The sequence below is a fragment of the Cavenderia fasciculata genome, assembly GCF_000203815.1.
Source record: "Cavenderia fasciculata unplaced genomic scaffold Scf_Dfasci-G-p-12c09.r1-3, whole genome shotgun sequence".
Classification (NCBI taxonomy): domain Eukaryota; phylum Evosea; class Eumycetozoa; order Acytosteliales; family Cavenderiaceae; genus Cavenderia; species Cavenderia fasciculata.
The window spans coordinates 97,722-122,574 of NW_004457736.1; the positions used below are offsets into that span (position 1 = coordinate 97,722).

Sequence of the window (24,853 nt, forward strand, 5' to 3'; positions counted from 1 at the left end):
CATCTTGGTATCGGACAGACAGACCTACTTCAATTACATTGCAGTGATCGAGGAGAGGAGATCATCCCCTACACCTCATCATCATCCTACTTTAGAGACCACAACATAGAAGTAGTCGACAACTTTTCCACTCGGAATGAACCTCATCTCCTAGTTATACTGTTGTATACGAGACTCTAAATACTCGATTGTTACGTAATTAGTAGTCATGACTGTCACTTTAATACTTTGAATTCAAGCACAACCATGACATAACAATCGGACCATCCATCGAAGAAAGGTAGATCTAATGATCGAGTACTATTTCAATCAATACTTCTTTAGAATAGTAGGCATCATTGATGATTACAACTACTTTTCAATTGATAACCTATGGTTATTAATAGAAAACTGGAAACTACTATGAATAATCAATATTATTATTTTTTTGTATTTTGGTTGTAGGGTTAATACAAGTATCAATATTCTTCTATCTTTTTTTTTTGAGCCACTTTCAATTTGATGGTTCATTGAATTTGCAATTAATATTAAATGACAGGAGGAGAGGATATTTTTTATTCATTTTTTGGTCATCCCATCTATCTTGATTCAAAGGCTTTGTTGTTTAATTTATTTTAAAGAGACTCTCTATCTATCTTATCTATTTTAATTGTAATAATGTCAAAAGTATCAGGAGCAGGAAACCAACAATCGGTGATATTCATACATCGGGTCATCCAACCAACTGGATCTTGGTTGGTTATGATGGTTCTCCAAATCAAATAAAGTTGATTGGTTCTGGTAATGGAGGTGTAAACGAGTTGGCTCAACATCTAGATGACTCTATTATGGCCTATGGAATTGCTAGAGTTGTCGATAAAGTTGATGGTATTCCAACTGATAGATATGCATATATTACTTGGATTGGTCAAGGTGTTAAAGTATGTTAAAAACAAATTAAGTCATTCAAAAACACAATCATTGATTAATATTAATTAATTAATTAATTCTTTTTCTTTCTAGGGAATGGATAAAGCAAGATATGGAACAAATAAAGCACATATTACAAAGTTACTTGGTCATTATAACATTGAAATAGCTGCTGATCAAAGATCTGATATTACAGAGACTGAAGTGATGAATAGAATTCAAGATGCTTCTGGATCACGTGATAGAACAGGTGAGGTTAAAAAGGCCAATACTACCTATGGCAATGTATCATCACTCAAGAATCCAACCACCACCACTGTAAAGGTTCCAGGTGCCAATACTTCCTCTGTAGGATTGACCTTTTCAGACGAGTTGGCATCCATTGTCCAAGAAGTAAAGGATGGTAAGAACCAGACCAATTGGATGTTGATTGGATACCAAGGCAAGGAATCATTGGTCTTTGTTGCAAAGGGAACTGGAGGTGTAGATGAACTAGCCCAACATCTTAGTGATACCCAAGCATACTATGGTATTGTAAAGACGGCCGATCAAATCGATCAAAGTGTTACCTATAAATACGGTCAAATTAATTTTGTTGGTGTTAATGTTAGTCCATTATTAAAAGGTCGTATTACTTCTCATAAAGGTACCATTGATAAATTCTTTTCTGTATGTATTGAAAACTAAAAAAAAAAAAACAAAAGATTAATTTTACATTTAATTAATATTAAATTAATACTATTTCTTTTCTATATCAATTTTCTATAGCCAGTTCATGTTGTAATCAATGGTGAACAACAATCTGAAATTACAGATTCAATCTTTCAAAATAAAGTTAAAGCATTGAAGGGTAATTAAATTTAAATTTAATTTAATTATATCCATAAAACCCAATGTAATGTAAATTTCATCATCCTAGATTCCAATTACGTTTTGTTTGTTTGTTTGTTTGTTTGTGTGTGTACAAATTCATTCATTTTATTTCTATCTATAATTGTTGAATGATTAAATCATTATTTACACCTGGTTGAGATTGTTGATTTAGGATTGGTGTAATTAATAAAGGTTTGGGAGAGAAATGAATATTTTTAACTTTTTCATATTGTTTGGTTAGATTTTCCAATTCCTAAAATTAAATAATTAAATAATTATAAATAAATATATCCTGGTCTTGTCTGTATATATTTATGACTTACATCAATAGTATTAACTTCAGATAATTGATTATAAAATTGATAAAATAAATTTGAATCTGATTGAATTGATTCAATACTAGTTGAAATTCTATGATCAAAAGATTGAACCAATGATTCTAATCTGGATTCATAACCTTTGATTTTTTCTAGACGTGTATGATCATTGTCTTTGTCAGAGTTGTTTACGTTACTATTGTTGCTGTTTAAAAGGAGGGAAGGGGAAAATAATTCTTTGAGCCATTGGGCAGTGGTATTGATTCGTTCTTGAGCGGCCTCTTTGCTGAGCGATAAAATGTCAGATTGGTCGCCTACCAATCCACCATTATAAATATTTTGTTTGAGGAGTGGGACAAAGAGGTCGGGATGCTCTGATTGGACGTGACGCCACAACTGCGATCCATTGACACCGAGGACCTTGTCGCATCGTGGACACGAGTAGAATGCGGCCTGGTCGTCTTTACGCATAGTCATGCGGTGGAATGCAATTTGCTGGGCATAGTGTGCGGCCTCGTTGACGAGCTTCATTTGGAGTTGGGTCTGCACCTTGTGTGTTGAAGCGAGTTGTTGTGCTGTGTTGGCGCCGGCAGCTGGATGCATGGTGCCTGTTGGAACGGCTGGCATTGCGATATTCGATACTTGCTTGTGATGCATGTGTTGTTGTTGAAGGTGGTGATGGAGGGGTGGGGGTGGTGCAAGGTGGTGTGGCTTGCCGCCAATCATGAGTGGAGACACGCCGAGCGAGAGCGGCTCGGTCACATTCGCATTGCCGCCCGCAGCAGCCGACGCCATCGTGGGTGTCGCTGTGGCGGGTGTGTTGCTCGTGCTAACGCTAAACCCTGGGAAGGTGGCCTGCGCCTGTGCAATCAACGACTGCAACTCGGCGTTGGGGTGTTCCTTTGTACGCGGACGTCTGCTCTCGTCCTTGATGTGGATCAAACACAGATCCTTTGACTCGACCATATACTTTAGACAACACCCTCTGCACCGATGGTTGGTGCACTCCTTGTTTGCCTTTTTCGTGCAGTCTTTGCACGTGTCACTCTCTTCATGGTGCTTGGGTGAAGGTGGCGGCGACCCAGCGCTCTGGTGTCCGCTGCTGCTCGTCGTCTCCTTGGCCGACTTGGCCGACGCACGTTCTGTACGATCTGCAGTCTGTGGGGTAGATGGTGCGCCCACGACTGACGCACCAACACCCATATTTGGTGCACCTGGATACGACATGGGTGGAGGTTGCGGAGTAGATACAGTGTGAACAAATTGACTCTGCATCTGATGTTGTGACATTGGCGACGTCACTAGATAAGGTGGAGGAGGAGCAGCCGTCTGTGGCACAAACGACATGGGGTTGTATGGTTGTTGGAATTGCAAAGACAGTGGATTCATCATTGGTGCTTGTCCCACCACACCTTGCATCAACTCGTGTTGTTGATTCTGTAACTGTTGGAATTGGTGCAGTTGATCTGCTCCCATCTCCATACCCTTGGGCATCTGTATCGATGTTGGTAATGGTGTATTACTATTTATAGAATGAATCAATGTTCTAACTTGTTTCTTCATCTCTGGTTTTGATCCTCCTGGAATTACATCTGAAAATGTAAATAATCATTGTTAGCTAGTGTATCTCTAATCTATATCTATCTATATATCTTTGTACAAACATACTGTGTGCTTTCAAGAGATCGCTCAATACCTCTTTAGTCAAATCTTTCAAATTATCGGGATTCAAGCTGTCAAGTGAAGGAAGGTCGTCTCTATCAGGTGTCAATGATGCAATGAGCGCACTTTTGCCACGAGGTGGTGCGTATGGGTTGAACATCTTTTATTGTATATATATCTATGTGTATCTATGTGTGTCTATGAATGTTGTTATATTACTCTTCTCTATATTATATATATTGAATCTATGTACAAATGAAATATGATGATGATGATGATGACGACGACAATGAATGACAATGAATGATGATGATATTTCTTTTTTGTTTCGTTTGTATAAAGTATGAGGTTTGGTTGCTCTTCACTCTCACTCACTTTCCCTTTTGGTCGAAATTGGGAATGGTGCTGAATCGCATCTTTGGGTTTTTTCAACAACTAAAAATTATTTTTTGATTTTTTTCAAATTTGTTCTGGTGATATTAAGGAGGATTTTCTCTTGATGTTAAAGTATCATAAACCTCATCCTACTCATTCACCAACCAAACCACAACCCAACATCATCATCATCATCGGAACGAGTATTATTATCGGTATATCTCGGTCTAGTTGTATTATTATTATATTTATTACAACCCTCCCCCTTTAAGAAAGAAAGAAAGAGAGATTGAGAGAACAAAGTACTACTAACCCAACAAATAGAGTGTATTATATTATATCAAACAAACAAACAACAAACAAACAAACAAACACATAAATAAATAAATATATATCAAAATGGTAAGTTAGAGAGACAGCGAGACAGCAAAAGAGAGATAGAAAACTTATAAGTTTGTTTATTTTTTGTTGTAATGTTTAGATGTCAAGTTCAGGTCAAACAGAGCTGGGACAAGCAACATCGACAAAGGATATGGAAAAGGTGAAAAAGTTGTACAAGGACAAGAAGAAGTTTGCCAAGATGTTGACGACATTTGATCAACACGGACAGACACCAATGACCAACGCGTTAAAGAACAATCAAGAAGAGATGGTAGATTTTCTATTGCAAGCGTACAAAGAAACCAAGTCGGATATTAATTTGCAAGACAAGAATGGATACGCCATATTGCACACTGCAGTGGAGAGCGACGAACCTATCCTCACCAAAGTGCTCCAGTTTGAGGGCATCAATGTCGACATTCGTAACGAGGATGTGAATACACCACTGCACTACTTTTGCGGCAAGTTCAAGTCGCCCAATTGTCAAGACCCATTCCTCTTGTTCTTGGCCAAACACGTCAATGTCAATGTGCAAAACAGAAGCGGAGAGACACCGCTGCACAAGGCTATCTTTAACAACTATGTACGTTTGATGATGGTCAATCTCTTGTTGTCGGCCGGTGCCAACGTCAATCTCTTGAACAACTTTCACGAGTCTCCTCTTCACTATGCCGTTCATCTTGGACGTGATGATCTTGTAAATACTCTTCTCAAGGCCGGTGCCGACCTCGATATTGTCGGGCGTGACAAAAAGACGCCCTATGAATTGGCGTGCGAGTCGCACAAGGAAATCGCAAACCGTATGCTCCGTTACAAGGAGTTGTACGAGTGGCTCAAAGAGCAGGGTCTCCAAGACTACAAGGAATATTTTGTAAAGGAACAAATCTTTAAGGACCTCCTAGGTGATATCAATGAAAAGATCTTGGAAAAAATGGGTATCACGACTGCTGGTCAGAAAATTAGAATCTTAAAAGCTTGTGCTCCATTTAAAAGTAATAAGAGAAAGAAAAGAAAAAGAGAAAAAGATAAAGATGGAAATGGATAGTTATTAACTTTTTTTTATTTATTATTTATTTATTTTGTTTAGGTGAGGTACCAATAGCAATTCAACCATCACCAACTATTAGTAGAAAAGATGTTTTGGATGAAGATGATTTACCATCTCCACATACACCAGATATTGTTGGATTGAGAGATTCATTGATTGCCATGAAACATATTGGAGAAATTAATATTATCAATGACAACGAACTTGAATACACTGAAAAGTTGGGTGCTGGAAGTTCAGGAAAGGTTTACAGAGGATTGTATAAAGGAAAAGAAGTTGCAATCAAAATATTAAAATCAATGTCTGAAGCTAAAGAAGTTGATGAATTTAAAAAGGAATTCCAAATTATGAGGTAAAAAGAAAAGAAAAGAATATAGAAAAGAATATAGACTGACTTTATATTTCCTTTTTATTTTATATAGTGCAATTAGATCAAAATATGTTGTAAACTTTTATGGAGCTGTATTGACACCAAGATTATGTATGGTTATGGAAAATTGTGGTCGAGGTAGTTTGTATCATGTAATGAATAACGAGAAATATGATATTGGATGGGATAGTACATTTAGATTTGCTATCGAGACTGCAAGAGGTATCGAGTGTCTACACAAATGGAATCCTCAAATCGTACACAGGGATTTGAAATCACTCAATCTTTTGGTCAACGATAAATGGGAGGTAAAGGTTTGCGATTTTGGTCTCAGTCGTTTCAACACTGGTAGTAATATGGAAACTTTAACAAAAATGCGTGGAACTTTTGCTTATTGTGCTCCAGAAGTAAGAATAGAAAAAAAACAAAAAGAAGAAATATTTATTTATTTATTATTTAATTTTTGTTTGTTTTAGGTATACTTTGGTGAACAATTTTCAGTCAAATCAGATGTTTATTCAATTGGAATGATTCTTTGGGAATTGGTAACAAGATGTATAAACTGTCGTTATGAACGTCCATTCTCTGAATTCAAGAACCTTCAACACGATTTCCAAATCATCATTCAAACCGCCAAGAGAGGTCTCCGTCCAACCATCCCACCTGCCTGTCCAGCCAACTTTGCAGCACTCATTAATAATTGCTGGGATGCCAAGTTTGAAAATCGTCCCACCTGTACCGACATTGTCTCGGCTCTCCAAACATTGGAAACTGAATACAAATCAAATAAGGATCTCTGGGAAAAGGCTATAAAACCATTGCCCATAAAACCAAATGGTGATGATGACGATTAATCGAAATGAAATTAAAAACATAACAACCCAAAACAACCCAACCAATCATCCAATCATCCATCCACCATTTATATTTTATTTTACAACCAACCAAAAAAGGAATAATTAGAATTACCAATCCAAACAAATATTTAATTAAACAACTGTTTGGATTTGTTTTCACAGATCACTTTTGTAAAAAAAGAAAATCAATCAAAAAAGTAATAATAATAATAATAAAAAATTGTATCAATTTAAATCACCTTTTGATTGAAATAAATATATTTTATTTATTTATTTATTTATTTATAATTATTTATACTACTACTTGATTTAAAGCATTGGTAAGATCTTGGATTAAATCTTGAACATTTTCACAACCAACAGAGAATCTTAGAAGACCATCGGCAATTCCACCACGTTCTCTTTCTTCTTTGGGTACCATGATATGAGTCATGGTAGATGCTTGTTCAATCAATGATTCAACACCACCAAGTGATACGGCAAGTGTAATCAACTGAACACTTTCAATTACCTTTCTACCAGCTTCGGCACCACCTTTGACTGTAAATGCAATGATACCACCAAATCCACCTTGCATTTGTTTCTTTGCCAATTCATGTTGTGGATGTGATTCCAAGCCTGGATAATGAACGGTTTCAATCTTTGGATGTTTCTCTAGGAATCTTGCAATAGTCAATGCATTCTCATTGTGACGAGGCATACGAAGGTGAAGTGTCTTTATACCTCTTTGTAAAAGGTATCCTGTAAATGGTGATGGAGTACCACCCAACAAACGAACGTAATGAGAGATGTGTTTGTAATGGTCCGCTGAGGCACAAGTAATGGTTCCAGCTACTAGATCAGTGTGACCTGAATAGTACTTGGTGGCAGAATGCAACACAATGTCGATACCATAAGTAATAGGCTTTTGATTGTATACACTGCCAAAGGTAGAATCGACCATGGTTGGGATACCATGTTGCTTTCCAAGTGCTGCAAGTGCTGCAATGTCGGTGAGGATGAGTGTTGGGTTGGCAGGTGTCTCACCATACAATAATTTGGTGTTGTCTTTGATTTTGGATGCGTAGTTGTTAATGTCTCGGGGATCGACGATATCGACCGAGATACCCATCTTTGGCAAGAGGTCTGTAATAAACTCATAGGTGCCACCATAGATATTGACCGAGAAGACAGCGTGGTCGCCAGTCTTGAGTAGAGCCAGAATCGACGATGTGATGGCTGCCATACCCGATGATGTGAGGATGGTTGCATAGCCACCTTCGAGTTGGGTGATCATTCTCTCGGGTATCTCATTGGTAGGGTTGCCCCATCTAGTGTACAACCATTCTGAACGGCCATCAGTAGGCTTGTCTTGAGCACACAACACTGCTCCATGGTCTGCAGAGTCTACATAGTATGTGCTACTAGTGTAGATGGGTGGTGCCACTGAATTAACAGGACCTTTAATGTTATAATGCATTGCACATTTACTGTCAAAGTCATATGTCTCTTTGTTATCCATCATTTATACGTGTGTGTATATACTTTCTTTTCACAATAATCATTTCATCAATCTTCTCCTTAAGGGTCGACATGAATCCTTAATTTCATTTAAATTAAAAGAAGATTCTTCTGTTCTTTTTGTACATGCAAAATTTGGACACAACACTCGTAGCAAGGTCACAACATTTGCAGCCAAGACTATTGTCAACAAATTAAAATCTAAAAAATATTCCGTTGTTTATATTAATGAATACAACACTTCCAAAGTAAGTTTCTTAATTTCATTTATTTAAATATTTAATTAAATTTATTAATTCTCTTTAAACTTTTTAGCAACATTTTGATTGTTTTTTCCACCAAGAGGAGCAAAACTTGATCCATTCTGACCTCAACGAACCATGAGGATCCTTTGGATGATTTTCATCTCGTGAAATGCCAATCGTCTTCAACAAAAAAGTTCGACTATCGACACGGACAGAACAGATACAGTCCAGCTATCAGAAAATCAAGTAAGGCCCTGCACAACAAGCACAGAATGACTGTGCCATGGAAACGTGTTTTGTGCACTGGTTGCGGAAAAAGCTTCAACCGGGATGTGAATGCAGCACGTAATATGCTGCTACTTGGTATTTTTAAAGTTTGGAAAAATGGTCACCGTCCGTTAAGATATTCAAAATAATTGCCAGGGCAAAAACCTAGGCATCAACACAATTTGGGCCCCAAAGTATGTCTATTTATATTTATTTATTTCATATTTTGGATCATACTGACAGACTCTTTTTTTTCCTCATTTCAAAATAAAGGCTCAAATTTAAGAGGGGACCTTACCTGCGGCCCCTGACCCCTGATCGACTGCAAACAACAATAAACTAGATATAACTATTGTTTTGATTATTTATATACTTCTTCAATGAGCAGTAATACAACAACACCACCTTAAGATTCACAAGGAAGTTCTCAGCAGGTTCCTCAAAGCAGCGTCCAAAACGGTCAAATCTACAACAATTTTTTTGTACCTCTCATCACGGGTTGTCATGATTTAAAAAAGTATTCATTTTATATCGAAAAAAAAAATTTTACAAAAAGGTCATTTAATATCATTAAATATGAGCAGCGAAGAAAATAAGAATAAGATCAAATCAAAAGATATAGACAGATCAAGTTTGATCAAGAAACATAATGGGAAACAAGGAATAAGTGCTTATAAAGATTATATTGTAGCAAAGGGTGCATCAACAGCCGATGCATCTGAATTGGAACCAATTGGTATCACAGACTTGTCAGTAGATACTGTCAACACTGGTAGAGTGTTGGTAGTTAAAACAATTGCTGATGCATACGTTATATCAGGTAATGGTACCATTCAACTATTGGTCAGTGATCAAACTACAGAGTCAGGAACAGCAGCAGACAACAACAACAACAACAATAACCATGCAATAATTGTAACGATTAGAAACTTTAGATTACCAGGAAAGGTAATAAATGAAACATCATTGCTATTTCCACGCGGTGTTGTACTTGCCATCAAAGAACCAATTGTCGTTACAATCTCTGACAATGTGTTTGTTCATATCACTCATTCCAATAACTTTGACTTTATCGAAGATGTCAACTACTGTCATCTTGTCAATGCCGAGTGGAAGGAATCGCTCGCTGCCAGATTACCAAAAGATATCGAAGGATGGCGTCTACGAGGAAATGATTTCTACACGCAAAGATATTATGATCGTGCTCTCTCTTGTTATGACCTTGGTCTTGCTGGGTTTGACAAGGATCATTCGATCTTGCAACTCAACAAATTGGCTGCATTGTTGGCACTCCAACGATACTATGAATGTATTCCACTTGGCTTTTTGCTCTTGAAAAAGCTGCCTCAAGAGATCAAGATCTATGCAAGAATGGGTAAAGCATACTATGCGCTTGGTCTCTACGAGCAAGCGAGTGATAGCTACAAAAAACTATTAAAAATATCACCAAAGTACGAAGAGGCGGTCCTATACACCAAGAAATGCAAGGAAAGAATAGAAGAAAGAGACAATGGTAAATACGATCTCGAAAAGATTCGTAAACAAGTCAAATCAGAAGTAGGTCATATGGGCAAGGAACACGAGCAATTTGCAGACTGCAGTGAATACCTTGGACCGCTGGAAATTATTCTAACCGAGACGATGGGTCGTGGTCTCGCCGTAACAAAAGATGTACCATTTGGAACGCTGCTAATGGTATCAAGAGGTATTGGAAGCTCGGATCGTAGTGACCCGGATCTTAACAATATGATGGAGGCGATTAAACAAGCCACCAAACACAATCCTCTTCTCAAAGCACAAGTTTCTCATCTTTATTCTGGGGGTGATCAATTGACAACGCCGGCCACGATAAGCGACTTTAACCAACTCGACGGTCCCGCCGCCAACAAACCCATTGAACAGGCGCGTATTGAAGGCATCCTTGCACACAATATGATTTTGGATCGTGATTATCAGTCGGCGACGGTATCGCCGTTGGCCTCGCTCATCAACCACAGTTGTCTTGGTAACGCCACGCGGTTCCGTATTGGTGATATGATGTTTACGTATGCCACCACCAATATCAGAGCCAACCAAGAGGTGTTTGTCAGCATCAACAACCTAATGTTGCCATCTTACAAGCTCAGAATGGAGCATATATCCAGACTTGGTGTGACAAACTGTCGCTGTATGCTGTGCCAATCCGATCTCCACGAACCCAACCACATCCGAGAAGCTCGACACCAACTCGACCAAGTCTTTAGAAGCCAATTCCAACATCGACAGGGCAGACTCGGCTCGAGCGATATACCTCTCCTCAAAACCCATATCAAAGCTGTCAAGACTCTCAACCCAGACTTTAAGGAGCGTCTTGCCTTTGATTTGTTTTCTCCACTCGGTTGCCTTGCCTCGATCAGCGAGGACAAAGATGCTTTAAAGGTGGTTTCGGAAATCCTTCATGCCTCTGGTATCAACCTCGACCTATTCGATGCCGAGAACAGACGACCATCGCCATCAACTACACCGATCAAATTTACGATACCGTGTCCTCGTGTACCATTCTACTATGAAAATACCACCGCGCTTTTAAATATGGCGTTTCTCACTCTTACTATAAACCCACTGCAAGTCATGATGGCGCGTTGTCTACTTGCACTATTTCGTCAATGTTCAACCATCTTTGAAGGTTTAACTTTTAAAGAACAAGATATTGAATACCTTAAAAAAGGTGCTTCTAAAACATTATTAACTTTTCATGATACTGTTGAATTAATCAATAAATAAATAAATAAATAAATAAACAAACAAACAAACAAATCATTAAATTAAATAATATATTAGCATACATATAAATAATGAAACTGTAGAAGCTAAATAAATCACCAGTAGTTAATTAATAATTTAATTTGGTAGTACAAAAAAAAACCATGTTCACCAAAGATTCGTTTCATTTCATTCATCTATGTACATATCTTATATATATTTATATTTATATATCTTATATATATTTATATTTATATATATATATATATATATATAGAACGACACTACAAGATAGAGAAATGTCAAAGAAAGTTGATTGTGTCATCACACAAAGTGAACAAGGAAAAAAGGTTTATCAAAATATTAGTACGATCAAGCATACTCCAACAACAGTAGAAGCATCTCAATTGGAACCGGTTGCTGTACAAGACTTGTCAGCAGATACTATACACACTGGTAGAGTGTTGATTGTACAAACAGTTGGTGATGCACACATCTCCTCAAAGGATCATTATAATAGTAGTAGTAGTTTCATTCAACTAGTGATCAGCGACGGCGATGTAACCAAGCTGGACAATGTGTTGGTTGTCGTTGTTGCAAACTATCGACTACCAGGAAAGGGACCAATTCAAAAAGAGGTAGCATTGGCATTTCCTGCTGGTGTTGTTCTTGCCATCAAAGAACCAAATGTCGTTCAAAACAGTAACTTTTCTGTTGTTCATATCGCCAATCCCGACGATGATATTGAATTTATCGAAGATGTCAATCATTGTCATCTCGTCGATCGTCATGCCGATTGGAAGGAATCGCTCGCTGCCAGGTTACCAAAAGATATCGAAGGATGGCGTCTACGAGGAAATGATTTCTATACCCAGGGAAGATATGGTCGTGCTCTCTCTTGTTATGACCTTGGTCTTGCTGGGTTTGACAAGGATCATTCGATCTTGCAACTCAACAAATTGGCTGCATTGTTGGCACTCCAACGATACCATGAATGTATCCCACTCGGCTTGATACTCTTGCAAAAGTTGCCGCAAGAGATCAAGGTCTATGCAAGAATGGGTAAAGCATACTATGCGCTTGGTCTCTACGAGCAAGCGAGTGATAGCTACAAAAAACTATTAAAAATATCACCAAAATATGAAGAGGCGGTCCTATACACCAAGAAATGCAAGGAAAGAATAGAAGAAAGAGACAATGGTATATACGACTTGAAAAGTATTCGTCAACAAGCCAAATCGACGAGCGAAAATCCATTCGAGCAATTTGTAGATTGCAGTGAATACATTGGACCGGTGGATATTATTCAAACCGAAACGATGGGTCGTGGTCTCATTGTAACAAGAGATGTACCTTTGGGAACGTTGCTAATAGTATCAAAAGGTGTTGGAGTTTTGGATCAAGAATACAAGGAAGAAAACATGCCTGGCTTGATTAAACAAGCAATCAAATCTAATCCTCTTGCGAAAAAACAATTATCTGTTCTTTATTCTGGTGAAGAGGATGTAGCAAAATCAAAAAACATCAACAACAACAAAAATCCAACAACAACAGAAAACAATGTTAATCAAACCTATTTGGATGATCCACTTTCACAGATACCACTTGACGATGAACGTATTCAAAGAATCATCAGATACAATACATACCATGAATATGAACAGCCAACATGTGGAGTGTGGCCAATACCATCACTCATCAACCACAGTTGTCTTGGTAATGTCACTCGTTTCCTCATTGGCGACATGATGTTTATCCATGCCACCACCAATATCAAAGCCAACCAAGAGATTATGGCAAACTATACATGCCGAATATTGCCATCGTACGCTGCCAGAATGTCATGGTTGGATGAATATTTTGGCGTCAAGATCTGCCATTGCCAACTATGTCAATTTGATCAGCAGGATACCGAGATCAGTCGTACCGCTAGAGACAAACTAGACTCAGTCTATCGACACAAATTCACCCAAAAAACGCTAAAGTTGGTAGATGTACCTCTTCTCGAAAACCACATGCGTGCCGTCAAAAACACATACCGAGATAAAGAGGGACGTCAACTTGCCCTTGATTTGTTTTCTCCGTTGACAGCCATCGCTTTGGCGTATCAATCGGTAGATCACCACAAATGCCTCGACACCTATTTCGAAATCCTCAGAGTCACTGGTATCACCGTCGACCTGTCGGATGCCGAGAACAGGGCACTAACATTATCACAGACACCAATCAAATTTACAACAACATGTCCACAGAAACCATGGTACTTTGAGAGTATCTACACCTTTATGCATTTGGCTCATTACTCTTTCATCATAAAGAAGGTCATGCAAGCTAGACTCTTTCTTGCATTATACCGTCTTGCTTCAAACCTATTCCAAGGATGGTCTACTCAAGAACAAAATATCCACAAACTTAGAACAGGTGTTGATAAAAAATTACTTGCATTTAATGATACTATAGAATTTACAAATTAATAAATAAATAAAGAAATTAAATAGTATTTAAAACAATTGTTTAAGAGTTGAGTGTTCTTTTCCAACTCTTATATTTTTGTTGTGAACTTTTCATTCAAACCACTTTTAAAACCTGTTCATCGACAACAAAGATCTAGGTCAAAAGAATTAGCTCAATTCAATAGAGTATGTAAACCTTTTATATGTATATATCACATGGATAGATCAATGAGGCACACCTAGGAATCGACACCAATCATTATCAATAGCAGGTAGTTAGAATTCAAGAACAATAGTACCATGACCATCACATCACCATTTGCTTGTGCTAGGACACCGACTATACCATGAGATTTATTGCATTGCCTCTCTAGTAGTTAGTCTCTTATAATCAATTGTCAATTTGATACCCACCTATAGGTGACGAGGCAATGCAATAAATCTCATGAGGGGTTCTTCCTCCTCCTCGGCTCACAAAATCAAGATTGAGGTCTGACCCATGCTTGTTTGTGGTAATTATATTTAATATTCACAGTAAAATAATTGCAACACAACAAACAACGAATAATAAACTTGATTTTTCGATACACAATCGTGTTTTCATTCAAATACCGTAACTCTCTAACACTAGTTGTACCTTAATATTTGAGAATAATGGTTTTCCTATGCCTTGGAGAATGAACGATGCATATGGTGGTTTCCCTCTTGTTTTTTTTTTTATTTTTTTTAATTATTTTTGCTTTTTACATTGAAACTCCAACTCCACTTGACTCATTATTATCATTCAAAAACTAAATATATTTATATTTTAAATCCATTCATTTAAAAGGCGTTATACATTCACCTTTATCCTCTCTCTCTGCACTCATCATCAACCATAATCATCACAGTACAGTCGTCATTATTATTCACAGCAGTTTGTAGTAGTAGTATAATATTATAGGTTTTATATTATTATTTTTTATTGTATTTATATTATTATTACTATTTTTATATATATCTTTGTATACACACATACCAACCAACCAACAAGTAAACATCAACACCAACTAGTCTAGTCACAGAACTTACATATCTATCAACATAATATAATAATGGATCAATTAATCCCAGTCATCAACAAGTTACAAGATGTTTTCAATACATTGGGAACTGATCCTTTGGATTTACCTCAGATTGTTGTAGTTGGTAGTCAATCGTCAGGAAAGTCATCGGTACTCGAAAATATAGTAGGAAGAGACTTTCTTCCAAGAGGTTCAGGCATTGTCACTAGAAGACCTTTGATTCTTCAACTTACTCATTTACCAATTGCAGACGATGGTAAGAATAGAAAAAGAAAAAAAAAAAGAAAAAAGAAACAATATAGTATAGTATAGTCTTTAACATTCATTCATTTAATTATTTAGATGCACCAACACAAGAATGGGGAGAATTCTTACATAAACCAAACGATATGTTTTATGAATTTTCAGAGATTCGTGACGAGATTATAAAGGATACCGATCGGTTGACAGGCAAGAATAAGGGTATTTCAGCACAACCAATCAACCTCAAGATATATTCACCACATGTTGTAAATTTGACATTGGTTGATTTGCCAGGTATCACCAAGGTCCCAGTAGGAGATCAACCATCGGATATTGAGTCACAAATCCGTCGTATGATCATGGCATATATTAAGCGTCCCAATGCCATTATTTTGGCCGTTACCCCCGCCAATACCGATCTTGCCAATTCAGATGCACTCCAATTGGCCCGTGAGGTCGATCCAGAGGGCAAACGTACCATCGGTGTCATCACCAAGCTCGACTTGATGGATAAGGGTACCGATGCTATGGACGTGTTGACCGGTCGTGTCATCCCATTGACTCTTGGTTTTGTCGGTGTCATCAATCGTAGTCAAGAGGATATCATTTCGAAAAAGTCGATTCGTGACTCGCTCAAGTCTGAGATTCTCTACTTTAAGAACCACCCCATATACAAAAACATTGCCAACCGCAGCGGTACTGCATACCTCTCCAAGACGCTCAACAAGTTGCTCATGTTCCACATTCGTGACTGTTTGCCAGAGCTCAAGGTCAAGGTGTCCAAGATGCTCAGCGAGGTGCAACAAGAGTTGACAAGCTACGGTGACCCACTCTACGACACCAAGAACAGCCAAGGTGCACTCTTGCTCCAGATCATCACCATCTTTTCAACCAATTTCAAGGATGCTATCGACGGTAAGCTAACCGACTTGTCAACCAACGAATTGTGCGGTGGTGCCCGTATCTCGTACATCTTTAACGAAGTGTTTTCGCAGTGCATCAACAGTATCGATCCAATGGACGGTGTCAGTCTCAACGACATTCGTACCACCATGCGTAACGCCACCGGTCCTCGTGCCGCCATCTTTATCCCAGAAGTTTCGTTTGAGTTGCTTGTCAAGCGTCAAGTGTCACGTCTCGAAGACCCATCCACACAATGTGTCGAACTCGTCTATGACGAGCTCCAACGTATCATTGCACAACTCGAAGCCAAGGAGTTGTCACGTTTTATCAACCTCAAGTCACGTGTCATCGAAGTTGTCAACAACTTGCTCCAAAAGCACAAGATGCCCACCAAGTCAATGATTGAGAACCTTATCAAGATCGAACTTGCCTTTATCAACACATCACATCCCGATTTTGTCGGTGGTGACGGTATTCTTGAGGCACTCGTCGAAAAGAAGGCACAACAAGAGATGCACTTGCAAATGTTGAACCACCAACAAAACACACAAAGCAACCAAAACGGACAAAACAACAATCAAAACGTTGCCAATCCACTTTGGGTACCAAATGTAAATCAAAAGGGTGGATATCCTCCACAACCCGCTCCACAAAACCAAGCCAAGCAACCAGCCGGCGGCCCACAACAACAACAACAGCAACAACAACAACAACAACCACAACAACAACAATCATCGTCCAAGCCTGTTCCAGGTGGTCGTCAACAACAACAATCGTCACAGGATCAACCACAAGGATCCTTCTTTTCCAGTTTCTTTAGAGCTTCTCCAGACCCAACCTCGTCCAACTCCAACTCCATGTCATACTCTAATCAATCCAATAATCCATCTCAATCCATTTTCAACTATCAACAACAACATTCAAATAATAGATTAAATGAATATCGTAGTGACAAATTATCTCAAGTACCATCAACCATCAAGGCTTCTGAAGATTTAAATTCAAGAGAAAAGTTTGAAACTGAAATTATTCGTATGTATAAAAGAGAACAGACAAAAAAATTTATATATAATTTATATTAACCATTTAATTTTATTTTTTTTAGGTGAATTATTATTATCATATTTCAATATTGTTAAAAAGAATGTAAAGGATACAGTACCAAAATCGATTATGCATTTCCTTGTTAATCAATCAAAGGAACAAATTCAAAATGAATTGGTTGGTGCATTGTACAGAGAGGAATTATTTGACGAGTTATTAGAAGAGTCTCCTCAAATCTCATCAAAGAGAAAGTCTTGCAAGGCAATGATTGACGTTTTGAGAAAGGCCAATGAAATTATTAATGAAATTAGAGATTTTAGTTCTGTTTCAAAATAACTTTTTTAAAAAACCCCCAATATATAATAAATTAAACAACCCCTTTGCCATATTATCAATACATGTTATCTGAAGAGTCATCGATCGATCAAATTTGATCGTGGTTGCCAATTATTGATTGAATCCAAGTCGTGGTAGTGTTTTTTCAAAGCCACCAATCAAAAAATGGAAATTTGAAAATAAAAAAAACAAAAACCAACCACTGGACAAAATAGAATTAAAACCAACGTTGTTACCACAATTGTTTTAGTTGACAAAATACACCCATCTTTCAATTGTGCCATTGGTTATATATATAGATCGGTGATGGCTTCGTCATTTATTAATATTGATTGACATGAGTGGTGGTTTATCAAATTCAGAATAATTAAAACCCCATCAAGGAAATAGAACCATTCAATTAACCGTCCTACTTTAATCACAATACATTCTATGGATTGGTTCTATCTATGATCAATAGTCAGACTTTTAATAATCACTTTAAAAGATTTGTATAATTTATCTGTAAATAATTATTTTTAAAAAAACATAAAAAATGATAAAGTATTTTTTAATTATTCTATTATTACTTCCCATTGTAATATATTGTCAAGGTAAATAGAAAAGAAGGAAAAGATAGAAATTGAAACCCCCCAACAATATCAGACTAATAATATTCTTCTCAACCAAAAAAAAATAGAGGTATTGATGAAAGTATCAATATTTGACCACCATCCAGCGGTAGATGGTAATTTTGAACCTCCAACAGCTGGTAAAGTCACTAGAGGAATGGTTAAATCTAGTCTAGATATTAAATCTAAAATTCCAGAGTTGGTGTCGCTGGATCCAGCCAATAAAATAAATATAGGAGGCAATATGTACGTACCACAGAATTTCAAATACTTTTTCTCGCCAGATTACACGCCATCAAAGATCAATCGTTATCTAAACACTTCCATTCTACTTGCCAAAAAAGGAGACTATTACGAGTACAAGAACGACTTTTTCTTCCCAATTGATGGTACCTCGTCCGCCAAACTCGGGTTTGATGCCGAGGGTTACAAACTCTACTACGATGTTCCAAACGCCAACCAATACCACAACTACCACTTTTGTCTGAAAATGAACTCCTTTTTCAAATTCAGACTGACCAGTCCTCCAATGCAATTTAACTTTAGAGGAGATGATGATGTTTGGGTATACATCAACAACAAGTTGGCCATGGATTTGGGTGGTCTCCACTATTATGCGGATGGTTCGATCGTGTTTGACACGATGAAAGCACAAGAACTCGGTCTGACCGATGATGGTGTCTATTCATTTGATTTCTATTATTGTGAACGTCAAACAACTGGTTCTCATATGGGTTTCCAAATTAATTTCCCTCTAGATTGTTCTCAAACTGGTAAGTTGAAACCAAACAAAAGAGTACTCTAAATTTAATCCATTCACTAACTTTTTTTTTTTTTGTTTTGGTTTTGTTTTCTATTTTAGATTATTGTGGAGTTTGTAATGGTGCAGGAGAATGTTGTGATGTCAACAAGGCATGTGTAAAGTATGCTGGTAACAAGTGTATGGATGCAAAATGTCCAGCTTGGAATACAAATATTCCAGACCTTTCTCAAATGTCAAACTATTGTGTCTACACTAACAGAAGTTATGATAGTATGAATGACAAATGCTCGTTTTACACTTGTGATCCTGCCACTGGTAATCCAAAGAAGAATCCATCCCCTTGCGATAAATTGCCATGCCAATCATCAACTTGTACCAATGGAGCCGTAGGATGTGTCTACACACCCACCTGTGTCCCGGCAAACAGCTGTGAGGTCGTCAAGTGTGCTGCCGACGGGGTAACCTGTAATCGTAGTCCAAAGACCTGTACCAGCACAGACGTCTGCAAAAAGTACTCGTGTGATACAAGTCGACCAGATGGATGTACCTCTCAGCCAACCTGTCCAACGGTGATTGTCGAGAATGGTGTTGTCAACAAGTGCAAGTATGGTACATGCAACCCTGCAAATACTACCAATCCATGTGTTATCAATGAGATTGCCAACTGCAACGATTGTTCCGGTACCCCCAACCCATGCCAGGTGCTCGACAAGTGTATCTCTGCCACGGGCAAGTGGACATTCAAAGACAACCCAGAGATTAACGATAATGACCCATGTAACAAAGATTTGTGTGATATCGCCACCGGTGTAATAACCCACCCCTATATTGCTTGTCCTGGGACCTGTAGCCGTTGCAACGCATCCGATGGTGCCTATGCATGTAAACTAGTCAACTCTCTTTGTGAAGATTCCAATGCGTGCACAACCAATACATGCTCTACCAATGGAACTTGTCTTTTCGATCCAATAAAGTGTCCTGCCGATCCCGACAAGTGCTCTTTCTACACGTGTGACAAGACCAAAGGATGCACATTGCAAAGCGTAACCTGTCCCGACGAAGGAAACTGTCAAGTTGGCTACTGCGACAAGTCAATGGGTTGTCTTCTCCGCCCAAGAAACTGCACAACCGCTGCCTATTGTCTCGAGGGCTATTGTGATGAGCGTCTAGGATGCTTGTCGCTCAATCGTACCTGCACACCCAACCGTCCGCAATGTCAAGTAGGAATATGCAACAATCAAACAGAGACTTGCGAGTATCATGACCGTGATCCCTATCCATTTGTATGTAAAACGGCTGCTGTCGTTTCCACCGCCGTCATTGCAGGTGTGGTAGTTGCCGGTGCAGTTGCTCTGGGTCTCGCAGTGTTTGGAGGAAAGAAGGGATACGACTATTGGAAGACACAACGAGCTGGCAAGATTGGTGCTGCAAATGCCAACCCATTGTATGAAACCAAACCAACATCTGGTGATAATCCTCTGTACAACGATAATCAACAATAACACTTTGAAACAAGTGCCGACAGTGCCCATCAACAATGTATCCTATCATATGTACAACTAATAATAAATAATTAAATAAATAAGGTTTCGACTCTTTAAAGATAGTGGTGAATGTTGGTAGTTAGTTACCTTTTATAAATAGTAAGAGATGTTCTGGGGTCAGAGGTTCTAGGCGATGGGGTATTCATAGGTTTTGATCCATAGATAAAGGAGTGTCATAGATCCAGGTGACTGCACAAACATTCGTACGAGATGAATACAATGGCTTTAGATTGTGATAATATACATATGTACGGGCTGGTTGGTGCCGATAAAGAGATCAACCAAACCACCGGTAGTTAACAGTAATAGGATCGAGATTACAATGAATATTACTATAGTGAATTAATTCATTATTATTTTTTAATTTGTGTTCTATATATCTTACTCATTCATCTTCAGAATCTTTATTTCTCTTCCCTCTTAATCTCAGTACCAAAGTCTCAACATGTATCTCTTGATCTAATAATCGTTAGGTTGGTTGTATGAAAGTGTTCAAAAAGAGAATATGAATCTACATTTTCACATATTGACCCTAAAAAGGAAAGTGGTGTTTGATGTTGCGCGTTATAGTGGTCGACCAGGAAAATTTAATTAACTTAAACGAGTGATTCAATTTTAATGGGGAGGGCATGTCCTAAGCCATTGCAATCAAGCAACATCAAGGGCAATATCACCAACCAACGAAGACGCAACGATTAAAATTTTAATGCTTCTTTGAACTTTAGAATTGAATAGAATGATGATGGGGGCGGGACGACGACACCTAATTACCTTCTAACTAAACAACCAATCCCCAACAATCATAGTGTTCCATTTAAACTAGTGATCCAAACTAGTTGAGTAGTTCTTATTCTTCAACTTAAACCTAATGATAATAATTGATTAACCCTAACTATAGCTACAGATAGATAGATAGATAGATAAAACAAGCTCATCTAATCTCCCCATCCCATCCTGCTTCATTACCACATTTATTCATTCATTCACTCATTCAACCACCACGCACACCTGTTTTATCTCACCAATAATTCAAAAAATTAACTCCATCCATCAATAAACACCTATCATTCGAAAAAGGGTATAGTTAACATTACCAATATATAAATTGTAATAATTATAGATATATATTTGTTCTAAACATTAATAATAATAATTAAAAAAGAATAGATTGATCTCTATCTCTAATAACAATAATAATAATAATAACAATGAAAATTGAAAGAGGAGAAAGAGGAAGATATAGTAAATCAAAAAGAAGCCAGTATTTTACTAAAATATTGTTGATTGCTTGCTTGATTACTATACTTTTATTGGGTTCTACAAACTCATCCAATCCATATACAGGTAAATTATAATCATTATTAAATATTAATTGTTTGTTTTTCTTTTTTTTTTGTGAAACTAATCAATGTTAACTCTCTTTTACTTTTTTTTTTTTTAATTACTTTTTAGATAATGTAATAGAGACTGGTAAAGAAGGATTAAATGAAAAGTTGTACTGGGGTACTTATAAACCACACCTATATCATGCATTAAAGAGCAGAAGTAAACAACCAATCACGGCGGGTTTGATATGGTCGGTACCAAACATTGATAAACTGTACACTCGCTATTTGCACCGTGTGGGAGGCCAAGCCATTGACGGAGTGGAACGATACGAATGGATCAGACACGACGGCTACAACTATGGAGAACAAGAGATTGAAGACAAGGCTGGTAATCTAAAGCTGATCATCTCGTTTATTAAAAAGGACAAGACCAACTGGAGTGTTCGTGTTAGTGGTAGTCAATTAAACACAACCAAGCCTGTTCCAATGACATCACTCTTTTACTATATCCAAGATGAAAGTATGACTGATCAAAAGGATGGTAAAGGTTTGACCTACTCTCAAACTGACGGTGTCTCTAAAGGTGAAAAGGATGTTTACATTGATGGTTCTCACCCAGAACTTGGTAGATACACAATGACACTCAGTAATCTAGATGCCACAAACACTCCAAAGAGTTCAATGTTCCTAGACACACAACCAAGTGTCCAAGATTGGCGTTACTATGGTCAGTCGGAAACATCAGACAATCGATGGGACATTCCAACCGTCATGTTTGACGAATCAACCAAAGAACACATTCAAAGCTACTACAGTAAATGGTTGAGTTCTGAAAAGAAACAACAAACTGTTTTTGTACCAACACTTCCCAATATCGTTGAAAAGAATAGTAACCTTTTAGTTGTTCAAAGAGTTTTAACTGCTCCTTTTAATGTTTGTATAATTTAAAAAGAAAAAGAAAAGGAAAAAGAAAATATATTTATTTTAGTTTATTTTCTTTTATTTTCTTTTTACTTTTAGGTTGAAATATCATTTACTTGTCATGGTGAAAAAGAATTAAGTCAAGCAAAGTTAAAGGAAACTTTTACTAAAATCTCTAGAACTAATTTCGATGAGATTTGGGATCAACATAATAGAAAGTTTGAAACAAAATATGAATTAAAGTTCCCAGTCAACAAGTTTGTAACAGATGAATATAGAAAGTTTGGAAAAATAGTACTTTCTAATATGTTTGGTGGTATTGGTTTTTGGTCTGGTAATATTCAATACAGAGATCCAATCACTAATAAAATTCAAATTGCTCCTGACTCTGTAAGTTAAAAAAAAAAGATAAATATTAAATTTACTAATTTCTTTTTTCTTTTTCGGTTTAGACATTATTTGGAACAACACCAAGTAGAGCAATATTTGGTAGACCATTCCTTTGGGATGAAGGTTTACATCAATTGGTAGTTGGTCATTTTGATTCTGACATGTCACTTGAGATCTTGTCTAGTTGGTTAAATACGATGGATGCAAATGGTTGGATTGCTCATGACCAAATATTGGATCGGGAAATTGCATCATTTGCATTGGAAAACAACAAGAATGAGGATATCGTACAATCACCACGTGTACTCAACCCACCCACCATCTTGATGGCTATTGATAGGTTGATTGATCAAGTCTACCAATGTCTCCAAGGTACATCCAACACACAATCTACGGTTACCTCGGACTGCAAGAATGAGTCTGCTAGAATACTCGAGTTCCTTCGCGCTGCCTATCCACGACTCGGCAAGTACTACCAATACTTTTGGGACACACTAGAATCGGACAAGGTACCAAAACTCTTTAGTTGGAAGATGGATCATCTCTCAAAATCCAACCTCAAAAATGGTACTGCCGTCTTGATTGCCAGTGGTATGACCGACTACCCACGATGCAACTTTGGTTCGTGTAACAGCCAAAACGAGCTATTTGAACAAGAAGAAAACTACTTGCATTTGGATGCTGCCGCTTGGGTTGCCTATGCAGCTGGTAGAATGGCCAGAATCGCCGAAACCATCAAGGAGTCGTCACAAGACTACCGCAACGATAAAAGTGTCGTGCTTGAACAACTCAAAAAGTATCATTGGGATCCGTACACTAGTAAATACTATGACGTCAAGATTACGACCACCAAACCAACCATCAAAGTTGAAAAGGTTGATGTCTATGGTATCCTCAACTTTATGCCTCTCTTGTTGGGATTGGAAGATTCAAATGACCGATACCTCCTCGACAAACTCAACGCGGTCAAGGATATCAGGGGACTGTGGTCAAGACATGGATTGAGATCACTTGCAGTACGTGACCCCTACTTTAACTCGAATAACCATGAATGGCGAGGTGCCATCTGGATCAACTACAACTATATTCTCACCAATGCCATACACACCAAATACATGGTGGAACCACCCAAAGCAGCTAAAATCTCATTCTACGAAACCTATCATTCTCTCAGACACAATTTGGTCCACAATGTCTATTTGGTGTATCGTGACTCTGGTTTCATCTGGGAACAATACCACTCAATTGAAGGAAATGGTCAAGGTGCACATCCATTCTGTGGTTCTACTTCTTTGGTATTATTAATCCTTAGTGATCAATTCTCTTTAACAATTTAAAAATAAATTTAAATTAAATTACCATTTTATTTCAATTCTTTTTTTTCATTCCATTCTATCCAACCAAATTCGAGTATAATTGAACCAATACGAAAAGGAGATCTATCCAAATATATTTGGATGTTTATGGTTGCTTGTTATTCTTATTTTGGAAAAAGTATTAACCACTTTTCCACAAATTGCTTTAACCACTCGTTTTGAATGGTGGGGGTGTCGATTGCATAATATTATTTGTATAATATTAATATTGTCGCTTGTTGTGGATGCAATCACTAGTTTTAAATCAAACCACCAAATAATATATCTGTTTGTTTGAAAGTAATTGGTTGTAAACTATGCTCCAATATTATTATTATTATTCCATCCATAA

General features: G+C 37.5%; 8 protein-coding genes across 8 annotated transcripts; 6 read left to right on the top strand and 2 right to left on the bottom strand.

Moving 5' to 3' along the window:
• Window positions 1–289: 289 nt before the first annotated feature.
• DFA_05931 (uncharacterized protein) lies at window positions 290–1,767 on the top strand (the record flags this gene model as incomplete). The annotated part of the gene is made up of 4 exons (XM_004361589.1): window positions 290–328; window positions 621–920; window positions 1,003–1,578; window positions 1,678–1,767. The coding sequence occupies 4 exons, from the start codon at window positions 290–292 to the stop codon at window positions 1,765–1,767; spliced, it is 1,005 nt and encodes a 334-aa protein (XP_004361646.1).
• Window positions 1,768–1,897: 130 nt separating this feature from the next.
• DFA_05932 (uncharacterized protein) lies at window positions 1,898–3,921 on the bottom strand (the record flags this gene model as incomplete). Its single annotated transcript, XM_004361590.1, has 4 exons — window positions 1,898–2,035; window positions 2,106–2,740; window positions 3,584–3,691; window positions 3,768–3,921. 4 exons carry the CDS (start codon window positions 3,919–3,921, stop codon window positions 1,898–1,900), a joined length of 1,035 nt encoding a protein of 344 aa, XP_004361647.1.
• A 614-nt stretch (window positions 3,922–4,535) lies between these two features.
• Window positions 4,536–6,789, top strand: spkA-2 (ankyrin repeat-containing protein; the record flags this gene model as incomplete). Its single annotated transcript, XM_004361591.1, has 6 exons — window positions 4,536–4,538; window positions 4,618–4,788; window positions 5,173–5,509; window positions 5,605–5,917; window positions 5,988–6,342; window positions 6,412–6,789. 6 exons carry the CDS (start codon window positions 4,536–4,538, stop codon window positions 6,787–6,789), a joined length of 1,557 nt encoding a protein of 518 aa, XP_004361648.1.
• Window positions 6,790–7,084: 295 nt separating this feature from the next.
• DFA_05934 (uncharacterized protein) lies at window positions 7,085–8,293 on the bottom strand (the record flags this gene model as incomplete). Its single annotated transcript, XM_004361592.1, has 1 exon — window positions 7,085–8,293. The coding sequence occupies one exon, from the start codon at window positions 8,291–8,293 to the stop codon at window positions 7,085–7,087; it is 1,209 nt and encodes a 402-aa protein (XP_004361649.1).
• A 1,087-nt stretch (window positions 8,294–9,380) lies between these two features.
• DFA_05935 (uncharacterized protein) lies at window positions 9,381–11,567 on the top strand (the record flags this gene model as incomplete). Its single annotated transcript, XM_004361593.1, has 1 exon — window positions 9,381–11,567. The coding sequence occupies one exon, from the start codon at window positions 9,381–9,383 to the stop codon at window positions 11,565–11,567; it is 2,187 nt and encodes a 728-aa protein (XP_004361650.1).
• Window positions 11,568–11,638: 71 nt separating this feature from the next.
• DFA_05936 (uncharacterized protein) lies at window positions 11,639–14,020 on the top strand (the record flags this gene model as incomplete). Its single annotated transcript, XM_004361594.1, has 2 exons — window positions 11,639–11,646; window positions 11,824–14,020. The coding sequence occupies 2 exons, from the start codon at window positions 11,639–11,641 to the stop codon at window positions 14,018–14,020; spliced, it is 2,205 nt and encodes a 734-aa protein (XP_004361651.1).
• Window positions 14,021–15,093: 1,073 nt separating this feature from the next.
• dymA (dynamin like protein) lies at window positions 15,094–17,589 on the top strand (the record flags this gene model as incomplete). Its single annotated transcript, XM_004361595.1, has 3 exons — window positions 15,094–15,319; window positions 15,406–17,241; window positions 17,315–17,589. The coding sequence occupies 3 exons, from the start codon at window positions 15,094–15,096 to the stop codon at window positions 17,587–17,589; spliced, it is 2,337 nt and encodes a 778-aa protein (XP_004361652.1).
• A 535-nt stretch (window positions 17,590–18,124) lies between these two features.
• On the top strand, window positions 18,125–24,483 carry DFA_05938 (glycoside hydrolase family 63 protein; the record flags this gene model as incomplete). The annotated part of the gene is made up of 7 exons (XM_004361596.1): window positions 18,125–18,182; window positions 18,269–18,973; window positions 19,063–20,407; window positions 20,608–20,645; window positions 21,960–22,768; window positions 22,856–23,146; window positions 23,209–24,483. 7 exons carry the CDS (start codon window positions 18,125–18,127, stop codon window positions 24,481–24,483), a joined length of 4,521 nt encoding a protein of 1,506 aa, XP_004361653.1.
• Between the last annotated feature and the right edge of the window lie 370 nt (window positions 24,484–24,853).